This window comes from Larus michahellis, chromosome 3, assembly GCF_964199755.1.
Source record: "Larus michahellis chromosome 3, bLarMic1.1, whole genome shotgun sequence".
In the NCBI taxonomy this organism is placed as follows: Eukaryota; Metazoa; Chordata; class Aves; order Charadriiformes; family Laridae; genus Larus; species Larus michahellis.
The window spans coordinates 99,852,650-99,871,766 of record NC_133898.1 but is presented as its reverse complement, the minus strand read 5'-3'; the positions used below and the strand labels follow the sequence as shown (position 1 = coordinate 99,871,766).

Here is a 19,117-nt window from a genome sequence, read left to right as displayed (position 1 = left end):
TGTTTGGCATGATATGGCTTTTAATCAGGCTCTACATTTTAAGATTCACTAGCCGCTTCCATACTATTTGTGCCTTGAGATTCTATTCCAGAGTAATTTACAGTTCTCTCAGTTTTAATTTGCTTATAGTTGTGTCTGAAAGTTCTTCAAGACGCCATTTTGTATGATTAAAAAAAGCTGTTCCATAATAAAATATAATAGAGATCTGTCCCTAGTCTGCTACAAAAAGCTGTGATTAGAAACATATATTGATTCACATGCCTTATTTTGTTTCCCCTGTGTGTGGCTTTTATACATCAAATCTTTTGTTTCCATGCCTGAGAATTCGTTTCTTATATCAACTTTCAATATCCTGCATAACTTAGTTAAACACCTTTCTAAATTTCTGAATGATGGAATTTAGTTGTTACCTCCCTAGAGGCAAGACAATGGCCATCTTTCCTTTGTTTGAATTTACTACTTCTGGGAAGCAATCATTCTACTTCTGCTCTACATCTTCCCAAGAAGTGTAATGTTGAGAGAATAATTTTTATAAATTCCCTGCTAATGATTTTCACATCTGTTTGCCCTCTTACTGACCTCTTGTCCTCTGTTAGGCCCTCTCTGTCTATGTTTTTAGTAGTTCTTAGTGGATATCTAATCTTCAATAGATGTGATAAGTAAACATATAAATGACCTCTCTCTCTCAGCTTTTCCTCTTTTCTCTTTCTCTGATGACAGCTTCAGCATCATTTCCATCTTCTGCACTCACTACCTTAACTTTACCTTCAGTCTCACTTTCTTTTTCTCTCATTATCAGCTAGAATCACCAGCACAGACACTTTTTCCAGTCACCTTAGTGATTGAAAAATGCTTGGTTTCTGTACCTTCCCTGTGCAGTCAACCTAAAATAATGTTGCAGGTGGCCTTGCCTCTCAGTATTACCATGGTTTTCACCTTTATGTCTCTAACATTAAAACTCATGCACTTAAATGCCAACTCATTCTGCCTCCTGCATCAGCCTCTATATTCTGTCTTGCTTTACGCTGAGTCTTTCTTTTCCTTGAGAAGTGCTTTATGACAAGGCAAGAGGTGCTAAGGGAGACCTTAGTCTTAGTAGCATGAATGCAGACTAATACTAAGAGGTAAAAGAAAAAGTAAAGCTCTTTCAGAAACACAGAGTACCTTGGATGTGGCCCTGGGTCTCTTTGGCTGTTCGTGTCTTCATCTTTTCAATAAAACTCTCAAAAGATGGAGTTGTCTTCCAGGTATTGAAGTACAGCCTCCTACCATGTTTTCTTTAAAGCATTTTTCTGAGTAACCACATATTTCAGGAAGCATTCCATTTGTCATGAGAACGTATTTTCTTCTGACTGCTCATAAAAAAGTTTTTTACGTTTTCACTAGTTCAGTTGGGTTTTCTTCAAACTTGTAATTCAGATTTGCAAATTGAAAAGTGATTTTGTACTTTACGTTCCATATAGGCCAGCTGCAAATAGCCATATTCATCTTATAGCATGCATTAATAGCAAGTAAATACTAAAAATTATTAAAAATTATAAAAATGCTAAGATTGTTATTTTTTCCCCAAAGGGGACATGAAGAAGTAGCATCTGGAACATGGACAAATTGTATGATGCTATGGCCATTTGTATACCCTAACTCTTTATCAGGGAGTAAACTTTAATAGTTTCCATAATCTTTTTTTTTTTTTTTTAAGAAAGATTTTATTGTCCATAACAACAATCCTTAGTGCTCTAATTACTGTTTGAGCTTTTAATTTTACTTTTTTTTCCATTTTCATTTCTATTCCTGGAACAAGGAAAGGTTTGGAAAAATGAGAACTGTAATCTTACGCTTTACCTGTTTCAATTTTGTCAAGCTAGATTTTTGATCATAACAAATGTGCAATCAGAAACCACTCAAGAGAACGCATATACGTATGTGATATTTCATGAGTCTTTAAACTTATTATATTCCTGAGTTGTTCCTGAAATACAGAATTCGGTACTGAAAAACAAAAGTACACAAAACCAAAAGGGAACACTTGCCTGCTGCCTATGAATATTTTTTAATTATGTAAGTATTAGAAGAGATCTAGAGATTTGAGTGTTTATTAAATGCATCCTGATTATTGCCTGAAGCCATGCTGCTTTCTAACTCGTCCTAAATATTATACTGGTCATATTATTGATATGGTAACGTGTTTCTGGCATGTGTTACAGAGTTTTAGGGAGCATATTCAGACATCATACAGTTACGTGATGTTTTTGCATGTTTACTTATTCTTTATACTGTTTAAAGGACCGGAGTGGCTTGCAAGTTCAAAATAGAAATGACTTCATTAATTCCCTAGGGTGCTTATCACTGATAAATCTATTATTTTGCAACAAAAAGGGTAATGGGTACCTCTTTTCTGCATTGCATTGTTTATGGAATACAGAAGGGGAATATTCAGAGATCACTGTTAAGGTGGCTTCTTGATTAACCTAAAGCGTTATTCTTAACCTTCAAAACAGCAAGCCCGTTTAAGGCCCAGTTTGCTTGACACCAAAGGAAGGACTCATGCAGGACTCATACCTGATTACTGAAAATATCTATGGAATGTCTACTTCTACTTCTGCTTATACCAGTAGTGTGTCTTCCTGCCCAAAGCTTGAATAGTCAGAGGGTAGCTGCTATGGGCTGATGAGCTTCAGGGATGCAAGGCTTCTAGGGACATCCCTCTCTTGCCTGCCCATGCAGCAGTAGGGCATAACAAGGTTTTAATTTAAGAAGACATCATTTCTGTGTTGATAAACATAAGAAATACTAGGTCTTTTAAATTATAATTTCTTAGGAGTATTTTTCTGGCCATTGATTGATGTTGGTTCACTGCAGGGATATATCATGAATATTATTTGCAGAGGGAAAATTATTACCTGGTTGTTCTTCTTATGTTCATACAAGAGATGACACTTCACTACAGTCCTTCTGTTATACATAGTCTTGTGGGTGGTAAGAGGTGGATTTATCTTCATACCTAGAGAAGGATTTAAAAGGAAATCATCAAGCTTTCTCAGATGCAGAGTTCTGTAGCAAATCTGGAGATCCGGAAATTGGTCTCCTGGAAAAGGGGGTTTTGCCATTTGTATTTGTTTCAGATTGTCTTTAAAATGATGGAGTTTAAGTGGATAGAGCAAATCTATTATGAATATCATCTTCAATATGTCCACCTGGCATTTTGATGATGAGCCAGGCAAGACTTTTTTCCCCATGTATCCGTCATAGGCTTAGTTAAACAAACTTATTTATTCTATAAAAAACCAACAGTTTTACAGTTAGGATCAACAGAATAATTCTAAAATGTATAAATATGTTTCTGATTGGGTCTTCTTAATAGATATGTTTGCAGAAATACTCAGTATTCTGAATTTTAATGCAAAAATCCTTTAATATTTTTTATTCTGAACATCTGTGACAATGGAAGTTCTGTTCATGACTATTTTACCCAGAAATAAATTTAGCAGTAGCTATCCCAGAAGGATAGGATAACATCCTCTGTCTGAAAAATCAAGACCTGTTGTGTGATGAACTCAAGTTTACTAAATGCTGAATAATATATGTATAGTATACCATCAATGGACAAGTCAAAATAGGACAGGAAAGGAGCAAATGATGCTGCTAATATGTATAGCCATTCCCTGTTGTCTGTGACTAAAATTCAATCAAATTCAGAGTTCTACTTTCTTGCTCTGACAGGGAGGGTTAAACAGGAGTTGACATCTTATGCTAATCTCTTAGATTTCTGTATCTGGTTTTCTAATTCAGTCAAGGCACTGATGCCTTTTAAAACAATTAATTCCCATTCCTCTATATATTAAGTGATTGTAAAGCGGGGATCAACATAGTTACTGCGCTGTAAAGCACAACAAGCCCAGAATGTTATCACTTACAAGAAAGGAGAATGAGAATCAGTGTTTTATCCTCTTCTGTAAATACATGAATGCTACAGAATTCAGACTCAGATTTTGAGCATCTTTTCTGAAGTTTTTCGTTCAGTCTTCAATAAGGATGGGGATCAATAGTTTAATTTGGCTTGCATGGTAATTTTAAAACCTAAATCTCTACTGTAAGAGCTGAAGTTGTGTTTAGTCCATGAGCAAACATCCAGTCATTTTTCTGTCATGCCTTTTGGTGAATCTGATTTCCTGTTCGAAATATTTTTCAAGGGGCTGAATCTGAAATCTTACTAGTTTTGGTTCAACACAAGAGGCTAATGGGTAGATAGTAAAGAGAAGGGGAAGATGTTTCATGCCACTTATTTGGTTGCTTATCTTTTATTATTTAGAAACCCAGATCAGTCAGAGGGCTACTGGAAGTTGCACTAGGCAACTTACTACTCATTCATAGTTCTAGGGAACATAGCAATACATTTCAGCTTTTCTATTTTATGCCATGATCTACAAGGGCTAGCATACAAGAACTACACAATTTTTAATTCACTAAGAATTTTCATGACATGTTAATTAACCCCTTTTGGGCTGCTCCAAATAAGCTGCTTAAATATCGTTCACATATTGCTGTGTTTAATCATCTCATTTGGATAGTCATGGAAAATTCTCCATTCCTATGAGTCTGGAGTTAATCAATTCCAAAGATATTTTATTTTACTCAGTACGTAAGAACAGTTAGTAGTTGCCAGTTCTGAAACTTTGAGTAAAGCAGTATTGAACAGGTTGTCTGCAACAGCAGCATGAAAATGAAATGAAGGCAAAAGGAGATGTATTTGTGAAGAATATTATAATGAATCCATTAGGGGTCAAAGCAATCACTAAATTGATTAGACTAGACTACGTAAATAGATTTTTCTGAATCCATAATTGTTATAGAGTCATCAAATATGTATGTGTTCTGATGTGTAATTGAACCACTGTCTTGTAATTTATACCAATGTACACCAAAAGAATGCTCAAAGAATTCTAAAGAGAAGGGGTTTTTCGCCTGTGCTCTGGTGTATAGCTAGGCAATAGGCTTGTTTGATTGTGAGTAGAAAAAAAACTTGTCTGAACCAGAAATGGGAATATATATTTATATTTATTGCATATAAGCCATAAGCCAAATGTTTAGGGTTTATGTTCAGGGTTTGTGTTATTCATCACCTAAATATTAACAAATATTTTGGAATCTTTGGTTCAAAGTAGTGCTTAGGTAACATGATGAATGGCCCTATTTAAAATACAAAGATAGAGAGAGTCCGGAGAGGTACTGTCCTAGACCCTCACCATTTATCCAGTCCTAAAGTGGTTTTCTGTTTTGCAGAGTGAATTCCATTGAATGACATTGATTTCCTATTTCAATAACAGGAACTGTCATCTGAAAGGTGGATGAAATATTGAGGCTCTACTAGCTAATTAGATAGATAGATAGGTAGACAGGCAGATAAATACTGTGCAAATAAAAAAAACCAAAACAATATTGTCTTATACAGGGTGTATTTAATTTTGAAAACTAAATAACTGTGGGTTTAATTTTATTTATGTGGAAAATAAAATAAAATTCTTTTTAGATTTTGAGAACTATGGAAAAAAATCCATTTTTACAATGTTAATATATCCTGCATAACCATTGATTGCATGTGAAAACATGCAATCCATTTTATGCCCCAGTAATTCTGAAACACCTGAACACAAACTCCCTCCACACACCACTTGAAAATTCACAAGACTAAGCATCCCTTTAGGGCTGGGAATGTATTTGCCAATTTGAGCCCGTAGGGGATTGTAATTAGCACTGTAAAACCCTGATGATATTTTTATAATGGAAAGCCTGAAATAACCTCAAATACCACCTCACTAATGTGATTCTATAATACATAACCCGTCTAATTTCAAACTAAGAGTCAGTTATCAAGGAATACATCTGTAGAGTTAATATTATTAACCTGTTAATTTTCCTCTTCTCATGGATTTGAATTACAGTTTCCTTTGAAATAAAATCCACTGATGAGATATCTAATGCTTTTCTACTTTAATTTTGCTGTTCTGATTGCTTTTACAGCTGTCCCCCATTGTCTGTATATTTAAGGCCCTTGCAGAGTCCTTGCAGTGAAATCGTTATGCAGATCAAAGTATAGTCCTGGTGTCCGAACTCTTCCAACTACATTAGCCTCTTCTTAAATTGATTAGGAAGAGCATTGCACAGGAAATGGCTATCAACATGGCTTACATTAAGAACAGAGCTGGTGCTCCAAATGTGTTGTTTGTCTTCTCTCTGAGTGTACGTAAACACTTGCAGCCCTGTCAGTTCCTTAAAAGTACTTTGAGTCTTACTAGACACTGACAGTGTTGCCATGGAGTCGTACTTAGATTTCACAGCAAAGCTGAAACTGATTTCCAGATAATAGTTGAGTTAGAAAACAGAGAGAAAATGAGAATGAGTAAACAAAATTCCAAACTGCCTATTATTAGATTTGATACCTATTTCTTCTGTCTTTCTATAACTGTTGCAGATATAATAGTGATGCTGTTTGGGGGTCTGGAGATTTTTTAGTTGGAAAAAATATAATTAAGATTTCAGAATGGGGATTATTTTTTCAAGGAAACGAAATCAAGTGCTATACCGCATTATTCTCATTTGTGTGGAAACAATGAGGACTTTTAATATGTGAATCTCTGTAATGGGTCTATCTTGAAATTGTGCCTGTATAGGGAATAAAAGCTCTGTGATTGCTTCATTAGCCTGCATCTAGCAGTTATGTTTCCCAAAGCAATTTGCAGCATCCTCTTCCTTTCATTGTCACATTTGATCATTTTAGAATTTGCTGTGAAGACACGATGATGTCCTTACATGTGAATTTCAGGGTATAAGACAGTACATTCAATAATCCCTGTTAAGAAACTTAATCAGAATCTGACTGACAAATGATACGATCAATACCACACAATTAATCCATAGTAGAACTGCATAATAAACAGAAGACTGCACTTTCTGTGACAGTTAGTGTCCTATGAATTCCTGCTTTGCTTGAAATGTATTATTAAACATTTTTGTTATTGCTGTACTGTTACCATCGTATGACGCTTTAAAGTATAAAACACAGTTTTATTTGATTTTGTGATTTCTCTTGCTAGTGGCTAGCATTCAGAAGCTTCCCGCTGCATCTGTTTTAACCGACATCAATTTCCCCATGAAAGGAAGAAAAGGAATGGTTGATTGGGCACGAAACTCAGAAGACAGGGTTGTCATTCCAAAAAATATCTTCACCCCTATGTCAACAGGTAAAAAAGCATATCAGCATGTTATTTTTGTGTTAACTTTAACAAGGGAACTCAGAATCTTTGTCTCAAAGAACCACTGTATGATATAGACATGCTTTTTTTTATCCATCTTCAAAAGAAATCCAATACCCACAGCTTATCCCAGAGGGAAATGATGGGGCTTAATTTCAGCATCTTGAACAAAAAGTGCTACAGAAATCCTAGACGTTATTTTCTATGCTGAAGAACCAATGCTTAGTTATTGTGCATGGGATTGTACCTGTTCTGTTATGAGGAGACCTGAAGTGCAGCTCTGCTGAATCCCCTGAAGCTGCTGCATTCCAACAGACTGGGCCGTTCCAATAGGTGACCTGACTTTTAATAAAGGATGGTCAGCAGGCAAATTACCCTGGCTTCTGATACAATTTAAAAATACTGTTGCTGTGCGGATTTCTGACATTAGAGAATTTACTTGCTAGGCGTTAAACACTGAAGACAGTCTTTGAGGATACTTGGTTATAAAAGTTAAAGGAACTAGCATGGATGTCAGTAAACAATGACAGATTTTTTGAAAATGTGTTTTTAAGCAGTTTAAAGCTTTTGATATATTCCTGACAGTGCTGCATCTTTATGTCAGATTTCCAGGATATAATTCAAAATTATGGTGGTTTATTTAAAATAAAATTTCTACTAGAAAGATAAATGGTATTCACAGTTTTTTATGGTGATTAAGTCTTGGGAAAGAGAGCTGAAAAACCTTTTTTTCCTTACTCTTTTCAGAACTAGATGAATCAACTGTATTTGTACTTGGAGCAGTGCTATACAAAAATTTAGAACTCATTTTGCCCACTTTGAGGTAAGAAATGTCATAAATACAGTATGAATCAGGCAATTTTGGGATCATAAGTATACTACATGTCAGGATAAAAGCAGACAACCAAGACTGTTTGCCTATTGGTATTGTTGGATTTTTTCCTGTTATTTAAAATATATATGTGTATGTTTGTCTTTTCTTCATGCTTAGTCATTTGTATAATGGAAATAGCCTTTTCATCAAAATGGCTTAATTTATATTTTATGTAATCTATATTAAGCTAATTACAGAAAATTTCAATTAGAAGATGCACACTGATTTATATTAATGCTCGGGCTACTTGTGCTTCAAACTACTGTTTGTCCAGTCAGTACAAGTGAACTAGTAATGACATCATAACCTGATGTGCTAAGGCTGATGTGCTGTACTTCTACAGAAGTCTTTAGCAGTAGTTTTCCAAGTACTTTTTCAGGGCAAGTTGTATTCAGAAGGGACAGCAGAGCTATAGAGTGGATCCATTTTAGAAAGAAGACATGCATGTGCTTGAACAGCTGTGATATGTCAATTATGAGGGCCATACACGTTCATAAAGAAATAGGAGGGTCTCTTGTTTCACTTTTTCCTTTCTGTATTTCATAACAGACAATTTGGAAACAAACATCCCCCTCCACCCCCCCATCCTTCTCAAATTACTGGTTAAGATCATTTCACGGTCCATTAATACCAATCGTATTTCACATGATCCTGTGCACCCTTGGTCTACTAATGTCCTATTATGGTAAAAGAAACGGGTGCAGATTGTATCACAATAGCTGCTAATGAATTCACAATAATTAGAAAGGATAGTAATTAGGAAGACACCAGATCCCTACTGTATTTAACCAAAATTTCAGAATTTGAAACAAAGGATGGAAAAACAACAGGGTTTTTTTTACAAAATCTATTTGAAAACAAAATGTCTCAGTCCTAAGGAAAAAAACCCAACACTTCTCAGTAAAGTAGGAATGCACTGTGGAATGAGTAGCTGCAATGCTGGGGACAGAAATCTCTCTGAGGCAGGGTACAATTCAAATAGTGATGTCCTGGCAGGACACCTGGGAGCCCGGGGGGTGCTGGTAAGAGCCGTCTGTGCTTAAGGCATGGTATAAATGACAGCTCATCTACTTCTGAAGTGTCACTAAGCACTTCCCATTTTTTGTGCCAGTTCCTGAAATTAGCCAGGAAGGAAGAGAGGTTTATGAGAGATATTTTTTCTTCTTTTCTCCCATATTCAGAGACAGACCCAAATGGCTCTTACAGTTAGTCCTTTTTGGCATACCTCAGAGACAACCTGCCAAGCCTAGGAAAGCATCGAGGTGGCTGTGTACCTTTCAGACCTTTATATTGTAAACCATAATCTATGATCATGCCTTTTCAGCTCCCATGTGTCAATAGTTTTAATTTACAAAAAGCAAGTGTGAGCCTTGAATACTGTATATTTGCTTACATGAAAAACCTTTCAGGGCTTTTATTTCATCCATTACAAAAGAGAGATTTATAGGCCTTGCTAGATTTTCCCTAGAATCAATAACATCCCAAGTAGCAAGAACAGGGGCAGAATAGCGACATCGAAGTACAGCAACGTAAGTACTACAGGCTATGTGAAAGGGCATCTCTGGTCCCAAATATTTTGCTTTTATCTGTTCTACTTTCGGCTCGTTACTGATTTACACAGCAAATTGACCATTGCTCTGTACAATTCAGTTCATAGAGAGGTTTTGTGAGCTTCTAAAGCAAAATGGTCGAATAATCTATGTAGATCTATTCATAAGTGAAATCTTCATAAATTCAAATATGAAGATATCCCACTGAATATGTTCAGTATTACTTGATTCCAATTCTCGGATGCCCAAGAAAAAGAAACGAGCACTATTACTTTCTCTTATGTATGTGAATAAGGAATGAAAGTCCTTATTAATCTGTGATATAAAAATGTAACATATATTCCCAGGTACCTCTGGTCTCTTCTTTGTTCAGAGTAGAGCGCCTCAGTACTTCCCTGCACTTCTTTAATATTTATAATGAAGTTATACTGAAACTTTTACAGCTTACAGTTCTTACCTCATCAGGAAGTGTATCATGATGGATTTCTTTGCCCATGGCAGTCATATTCAAAATTTGATCTCATGACCTTAAAATAGTACCTCAAAGGTCGCACAATTTCAAACTGTTTTCATAGAAACATAGAATCATTGAATAGTTTGGGTTGGAAGGGACCTTCAAAGACTACCTAGTCAACCGCTGCTACCATGGGCAGGGACATCTTCAACTAGATCAGGTTGCTCAAAGCCCCATCTAACCTGACCTTGAACACTTCCAATGATGGGACATCCACAGTTTCTCCGGGCAAACTGTTCCAGTGTCTCACCACCCTCATCGTAAAGAATTTCTTCCTTGTGTCCAATCTAAATCTACCCTCCTTCAATTTAAAACCATTGCACCTTGTCCTGTCACTACAGGCCTTGGTAAACTTTCTTATAAACCCCTTTTAAGTATTTAAAGCGTTTAATAAGGTCTCCCAGGAGCCTTCTCTTCTCCAGACTGAATAACCCCAACTCTCTCAGACTGTCTTCATAGGAGAGGTGTTCCAGCCCTCTGATCATCTTTGTGGCCCTCCTCTGGTTCCAACAGGTCCATGTCTTTCCTGTGCTGAGGGCTCAGAGCTGGATGCAGTACTCCAGGTGGGATCTCACAAGAGCAGAGTAGAGGGGGACAATTGCCTCCCTCAACCTGCTGGCTGCACTTCTTTTGATGCAGCCCAGGATACGGTTGGCTTTCTGGGCAGCAGGCACGCATTGCTGGCTCATGTCTAATTTTTCATCCACTGGAATCCCCAAGTGCTTCTCAGCAGTGCTGCTCTCAATCCATTCGTCCCCCATTCTGTATTGATATTGGGGATTGCGTAAACTCAGGTGCAGGATATTGCACTTTGCCTTGTTGAACTTTATGAGGTTGACATGGGCCTATTCCTCAACCCTGTCAGGGTCCCTCTGGATGACATCCCTTCCCTCTAGCATATCAAGTGCCCCACTGAGATTGGTGTCATCTGCAAACTTGCTGAGGGTGCTCTAGATCCCACTGTCTATGTCACTGATGAATATGTTAAATACTATTTAATGCATTCAAAATTGGAGAAGAGCTGCAGCTGTGGTTAGCCCTGAATTTCTTGAGCTATTATACTCTTTGCAAGAATTAGAAGTACAGTGCAGGTTTTAAAGGAATCTTTATTATCAAGTGGCTTATCATTTTGCACTTGTTTAGGTACATGAATCAAGTGAAGGTACATCCCACTGCATTTGGAAAAGGTTTATTTTTGTTTGCTTAAATTTTTCACTGAAAAACTATCATCTTACATGGGTATATATTCATTTCTATTTGTACTAATCTTATTTAACTGTAATAAGGTGTATTGTGATAACTATATTAGTGCTGAACATAATGAAAAGCTTCACTGCAATAGCATTGCGTATGGAACAAACACTGTAAAATGTGAAGTGAGGTACCATCACCTAGTTTTTGTATGATACCTAGAAGCGTGTTAGCTACGCACAATGTATGAATTAAAAAACAATTCTGGATAAGCATCTTATGTGATGTTGTTCTAAATAAAATGATAGTTGACAAAATACATTAACGGGAATAAAGACAAACAAAACAATAAACCAAGGTAAAATAAGTAATACGGGCTCGTCCATTGACAACCTGATAAAAGAGGTGATTTCTGCTGGTTGCAGTGAAAGTATCCAGGAAGATTCACCACTTCCCATGTGATTTCAGTCCCTGCCTTTACAGGAGTTAGGGTGGGAGTAAGGTAAATATTTGATTGTATGACACCTGTTTTTTGTAGTTTTCAGAATAACGAAGGTGACATACATTCCCATATATTCCTTAATATCAGGACTAAAAGGTGTGCAAGCTTCTGCATCAACACAAGAAACTTCTTTGTTTAAAATAAACAAACAAATAAGTAAATAATATCTCAGTATATCTTTAGGGAAGATCTTTCAAAGCACCTAACCACAGAATCCCCATCTGGTACATCACAGGTGTTCTGTGAATGAAATGAGGATTTCATTATCTGAGACAGCCTATACAATGTATTTCACAAACTCCAAAATTAGATGTATTTTACCATATGGGCTTGATTTTTCTTGTTTTTACTGGCATAGAGTCTGTTAAAAGGAAGTCTTGTAAACACAGTGTGAGATGAGAACTTGGCAATTACATTAATGTAGAAATTTTTGGATAATGTGTTTAATCCTAGTGGTACATGTATTTTATTCAAAGACTTTTTTCAGGACTGTTTAAAGAGGAGGTTAGGAAAAACAAGAGAAAAGTACTTTATTCTTCCTTATAAAAATAGAATTATTTTTTTCCATGCACAAGTAAATAAACTTCATCTGATTCAATTTCCTAATAGACTTTGCTGCATTGCACTGTTCTTGTAATGTCATACATATTTTTTTAAAATCATATATTGAAATATTGAATATTTTCATCTCTATTATTTCCATAGCTCTTGCATCCCTGAGCACATTTATGTTATTGTTAGGTTCACAGAAAATTGATTCTCAGTGTAATACTCATCTAAAAGATATTATATTTAATTCCTCTCCTGGGCACTCTGAAGGAATACATTGCATATTGCCATACTGAAGATAGGTTTTAACTTTTCCTGTAACAAATAAGAACAAATAAAGAATCAATGATTTTGCTGTAGCAAGCTTTTTTTCCCGTCACTTAAACAAGCGCCATACTTTTCCTGCTATGATTTCCTGCACTGAAATACCCTCTTCCCTCATTTGAAACATCATTCCTAACCCCCTCCTTTGGGTGCTGTACAGCCAAACAGGCCCTTCAACTTCCTTAAGTCAGCTTTGGCTGAGGATGGAGTACCTCAGATGGGCTTTTACTGTGTAACATTACTGCTATAGAATCCATAATTTCTCTGTAATGTATGCAATATTTACACATTGAACTGTAACTTTTTCATGCTGTCTTGAGATAGCAACATACCTTATTCATACGTTCATTTTTCTTTAGCAACATGGAGTCATTTTAAAAAGAAAAGAATACCTGAATTTTATATCACATAGAATCAATATGTATACCCATATATAAAAGAATGCCTTCAAAAATGTATACCCAGATAGAAAAATAGCTTAGTAAAATAACTATTTGATTAATATTGTTGTTAATTCAGATCAGAAAAAACACTAAGCAGCTCTGGAAGTTCTTCTCGAGCCTTTACTCAAACTTTGTTATCTTGAATCTTCAAGGATTTATTGAAGGAATTTAATATATTTTTTGAGTAATTAATTTCAAAATTTGACCCTGATGTGTATTTTTTCTGGACAGTCAGCAAAGCACCATCCTGTACAAGTTCATTTCTCATTGAAGACAAATTTTAGGTTTTTTTTTGATGATGGAGAAAGAGCTAAAAGTGAAGTCACTCTCCACCTGTCATAAAAAAAGCTATAAGATAACACACTTGCCCAGGAAGTGTGAGATAGGTCATTCCCATTTTATGTCATTTTCAATATAAGAGGGACTGAAAACAAACATATTCCATCTTGCAGGATGTTTTGTAAAAGCTGATTACTGAAATTCATGAATAAATGTTCTCAGCACTATGCTGTTATTTAAAAAAATATTTTCAATAAGGATATCAATGGCACTGCACCAGTGGTTTTGAGGGAAATTCTTGTGACTACAATGCTTTGAGCTTTAATTCAGCGTCATCTTAACATGTTAAGTGAGTTTAGAATATACTTGCCAGATTGCATTCTTCCAGGGACTTTCTAAACGGTTAAATATGAGATATACAACTAGGCACTCAGCCCAGACAGGACAGCAACGAGTGATGCAGGTTTCATTTCACAGTGATATAGCCAGTTACATTTATTTTCTGGTGAAGCAGTCTGCAAGGGGCTCTTGAGAATGTAGGGTTTTAATGAGAGTGAGGTAAAATAGATGTTCCGAGGTTACAATCTAGGCACCTTAAGTGCTCTTTTGAATCTCACCCTAGAAACATCAGAATGGTACCAAAATTAGATACAGCAAGGAAATATTTTTCCACCACAAAGACTGACTGTGACCAAGAACTGAAGTATCAGTATTTACATTAGCTTATGTGAATTTCTAAAATGGACAAAATCTTGTAATAGCTACTAAACTCTATTTCCACTTGTGGTGATCTGTTAGAGAAATCAGTTTTATATTTATTTGGAGTTTTGGTTTTGGTTGTGGTTTTTTTTTTTAATTATTCCTCGCTTAGGAACATTTCTAGATATTCAGCTATTGTATGAACAGTAAGGTACTGTCATTAATCCCCCTCTACAGAATGCACTCAAGGTTTGTCGAACATTAAACGTTAGTCTGATAGAGATACATGTTTTCATCAACAAGGTGTGAGACTTTAAACTGCATCCAAAGGGAAGAACTAGGAATTAAGTAAAATATAAAGCCACTTTCATTATATTTCTATTATATGATTTGTCTGAGTAAAATTGGACTAGAATTCATACCTCACCCCAGAAGAATAATTTCATTCCTTGTGCTGAGTAGAGTGCCCGCTGAGTTAAGTTTCTATCACTGTAGCCATGGCAATTCCTGTTTCAATGATCCAGCAAAATGGAATCCTCTCCTAAATAACATTTCCCTAGAGAAAATAAGCGATTAAACAACAACAACAAAAGAATATTTATGCTGTCTATTATAATTACATCTAAACTGCCTAGTTTCTTCTTTGGTTACATGTGAATATGTCTTTCTCTGGGGTTTTATGTTTGTGTATGTGCAAGGCATTGAAAGCAGCATTACATACAAAGGAAATACTGTGACGATCATCAGAAACAGTCTGATAACTGATAGTTGTTCTGAGCCTGATGAGGTCATAAGAAGCAAGGATCTCGGACATGAACATCGTGTCAACACGTGTTTATGCCTGTATAAGCATAACTTTGACAATACTATGTCTGTCCTAGAAAGGTAGCTACAAAACATAGTGATCTATGTTTTACATGAAAAGAGAGCTTGATGATGAATTAGAGACATTAACGGAAAATTATTATTTTGAGTAATAACATAAGACCAAATATAATCTCACATATATGAGCAAAAAATTATTGGGTTTGGTGGGATTTCAGTCAGGGCACAACTATGGATTATATTTTTTAAAGTATTTAGATGATGAACGAACTCATATACCAAGTGCGATGGTTTTTAAAAATTGGAAAGAGGTAGGTTTTTTTTCACGAGCACAGAATCAACCGAACTGTAGAATCTCCCATTGCACTCATCCATCTTCACAATTTTACAGTTAACAGTCAGAAAAAAGTCCAACACAGCACTTTGGAAGAAAAATGACTGTCTCTTACAGAACATAGCTGGTGGGTCTATGTTGAGAGAAGCAAATGGTACCCATTGAAACATTGACAGAATGTTTGTGTCATCAATAAACCCTTCTAATTAGTAAATCATACTTTAAGAATGTCACTTCTCCCACCGTTGTTGCTCTTTAGTCTTTAATGTGTCTGATATAGTTGGTAACAAGTGAATGTTTTCACCACTTCCGAAAAAATACATATTATCCCTGATGATATGTCAACTTAAGTCATGGAAAATACCAATGAGATACTCCTTTAAATGTAATATCAGAAGTGTCATTTAACTTCATTCTAAGTTAAATCTTTCATTTTTACTTTTTTTTCCCCCAGGAATTTTACAGTTGTTAATTCGAAAATCATCGTTGTTACTATACGACCTGAGCCCAAAACTACAGATTCTTTCCTGGAGATAGAACTAGCCCATCTATCTAATGTAAGTACAAGGATAGTTGATATGCTCTTTGAAGAATATCTATCAGATCATATGAGAGAAAGAAGTGAGGTTGTTTTAAATATCAGGTAATAAAACCCAGTTTAATTGTTAAAACATAAGCCCACAAACAGTCTGACATGCTGTACTTGTTTCATGCATGTGTATATGAATTGTTGTTCCGTGCGTTTTGAGGTTTTCATTTGAGCAGCAATTTCTAACAAAAGCTCTCCATTAACCGCTTTGATGAATACCAATGAAAATGTAGTATTGTGCTGAATGCTTAACCTTTTGCTCCCCGTGTACGTCCTAGAGCTAAGTAGTTCTTCAGGCTTTTTCTTCTTTTCTTTCATTATTTTATACTCAAAAGCCAGGTTTTACCTAACCTGTTGTAGCAGACATTGAAAAAAATGCTCTGGTTCCAATTTAGCTTACAAATCTTATAAATGTTTGAGATTTTGGGGTCAATTATTTTTAATTCTGTACTTTTCAGCCTTTAATTTGATATTAAAATGATTTAAATCTGAAAAAAAAAAAAAAAGTGATTCTATGTCTAACTATATGAAAAATATTAAACAGGTTTTCTTTCTGCTGTCAGCAATTTCCCAGCAGCCATAGGGAGAATAAAATATATCTTTTGCGGGAAATTTTTGTCATGTACGATACGAAATAATGTTAAATAACAAGCAGAGGAGTAATTTATGTGAAGGCATGGCATATAAACTTTGTTTATGTTACTAAGAGTTAGAGTTTACTTTAAATAGTCATAAAGAGATGATTAGAAGAGACATAGTATACTAGAGCTTTCGTTAACAGTATTGTTAGGCAAAAGACTGTAAAGCTGTGACTTTTTTGTTATAAACAGTTGCTGAAGTGGTCATATAGGTACAATTCAGCTGGAGGATTTCCAAATATTTCAGTCAGTTACAAATTTGGACTAGTGTCTCTGGGCAAAAGTATGAAGAAAACTCTTTGAACTCTAGATCTTTGATTTACGTTTTACTCAAGGTTAGAAGAAACTATTTTGCCATCAATGGTCATTCAGTTCCCAGAAAAATGATACTACAGAGAACATCTCAGTGAAATTTACTACAAAGTCAAGCAGAAAAAACAAGAAAGGAACAGAGGAATATAAACCGAGCTGACTCCTTACCTTTCAGTAAGATTAGAAGTTTATTGATGAAGAATTGTGGAGATTTTGGGGTTTATGTTTCTCTGTTTCTATTTAATTTTAAGATGTTTTAGGATGCGTAGGTTTGGTGTTGTGTTGTGTCTTGGGTTTTTTTGTTTTATTTTTCAACCTAAGCTATATCATCTATATTAAGAGAAAATAGCAGTCTTTAACATAACTTTCGTTCCTGTCAGAAATTTCACTAAAAATGTAGTAGATTATTTCCTGAAGTAGACCACAAATTAATTGTGTATATCGGGGGGAAAGAAAACAAAAAAACAACCTTTGAAATAAAATACTTGTTTTGATCTTACTATGATCATTATTAAGAAGAATTTATGGTATTTCTCAAAGCTAGATTTTCATTTCCATTGTCTTAACAATGACCGTGGGGCTACTTTTATGAGTTGTAGATAAGGAATATTGGAGTATGACTTCTATATTTTGAAATTGGAATTGCTATTTGCACAAGTATGGAGTAGCAGGTAGGGAAAAAAAGATTGTAATTACTACAGTCACTTATGCTAGAAAAGAAATTTTTAAAAAAATTAAAAAATTATACTGGTAAGCAACATGTCAGCATTGAAAACAATTATAAGCCAAACACAAGCTATTAAAACAAGCACAACAAAAGCAAGGCTAGACTGACAAAAGGTTGAACCGCTGCCCCCCACAAGCTGAAATTTTAGGAAATTCTTAGAGAGAGATTTTTTTTTCTTTTTTCTTTTTCTTTTTTTTTAATCCATCCGTTTAATCCATCCCTACAAAGCAAGTTTTGCCAAGTTTCAAAATCTTGTAAATGCAACGAAACTTCATTGTTACAAAAGGTCAGGTTAGAGACATGCATTGTCACCTTGCTTTGTCAACCTTTCAGTAACAGAATATTAATGAATATTGTATTAGCTCATGTCTCGAAAAGGCAAAAAGACAATAACCTTGCCAATAGATATCAGAGACAATTTATTTTATTTTTTTAACTTTGGGTCAGTTTTTGTCCTATAATTTAATCCAGGGAAGTATCAAGTGCTTGGAACAAATTTCCAGTCCTTAAATTGGATTTACATACCTAGTACATCTATATAGGATCTCGATCCACCTTAATAGAGGTGTTGGATGGGCAGATACAATGACAAAATATTGCTCTAGAAAGTCTGGGAACGGAAAGCAGTTTTACAATTTTAATATCTTTAAATGTTTAGTGATTTTTATGTACAAGGCTTAGCCTCCATAATGGGACTTTGGTTTAAAGAACTGCATATGTATAGAAATATTATTTTGTACTTTTGGGTGTTTCTTTCCTTCAGACTGAATCTAATTCTAATCTTCTTTGCTACCATTTTCTCAGATGGAAAAAAAATTTATTTAATTATAATATATTACTATAGAATAAGCTTTGTATGTCACATACAAAAAGATAAAACTACTATTAATGTATCTTTAGCATTTGAACATTATATATTAATGACTCACAGATTAATCATGATGTCACTTAAATAGATTAATTATTAAACAAAATAAAATACAGACATTCTCTTTCATCTGATTTTTGGGATAGCTGTTCTTGTTGTTATTTTTATTCTTTTCAAACCTTTGTTCTTGAAATGCTGTTCATTATTCAGAACAGTTTGTTTCCAAACTGATTTAATGACTAATTTTCAAGCAACCTCTAGATCATGCCTACTAATATATAGGAGTATACCCACACATTTATTCTTTTACCTACCCATCCACTGAATAAATTAAATAGATAAGAGATTATGAAAAATGATGGGCAAATGTGATCACTTAATAAGTTAATGTTTAATTCAAATTAGCCTTAAAACATTCATTTATTCAAAATTTATCATCATTTCTTCATTTTATATCAAAAGTAGCCAGTTTATTAACAAAAACAGGAGGTTTGTGGAGGAAGTGTAAATCACAACTATATGTGCTGTTTGGAATATAGCATGGCATTTCGATTTGCAGATAAATTAAAATGTAATAGACAGTTGACCACAGTGAGAATGTGGGTTGCAATGCATTATTTAGAGAACCTATTTAGTCTTATGCACTGTG

The 19,117-nt window shown here is 35.0% G+C and overlaps 1 protein-coding gene across 9 annotated transcripts in view; it reads left to right on the top strand.

Moving 5' to 3' along the window:
- Positions 1–19,117, top strand: part of ADGRB3 (adhesion G protein-coupled receptor B3) — a 466,027-nt gene that overhangs the window by 260,750 nt on the left and 186,160 nt on the right. For all 9 annotated transcript variants that reach the window (XM_074581466.1, XM_074581468.1, XM_074581465.1 and 6 more), the window contains 3 exons: positions 7,092–7,238; positions 7,998–8,073; positions 15,789–15,891. In XM_074581466.1, the coding sequence (XP_074437567.1) occupies positions 7,092–7,238; positions 7,998–8,073; positions 15,789–15,891 (326 nt within the window). The remainder of the gene's footprint in view (positions 1–7,091; positions 7,239–7,997; positions 8,074–15,788; positions 15,892–19,117) is intronic.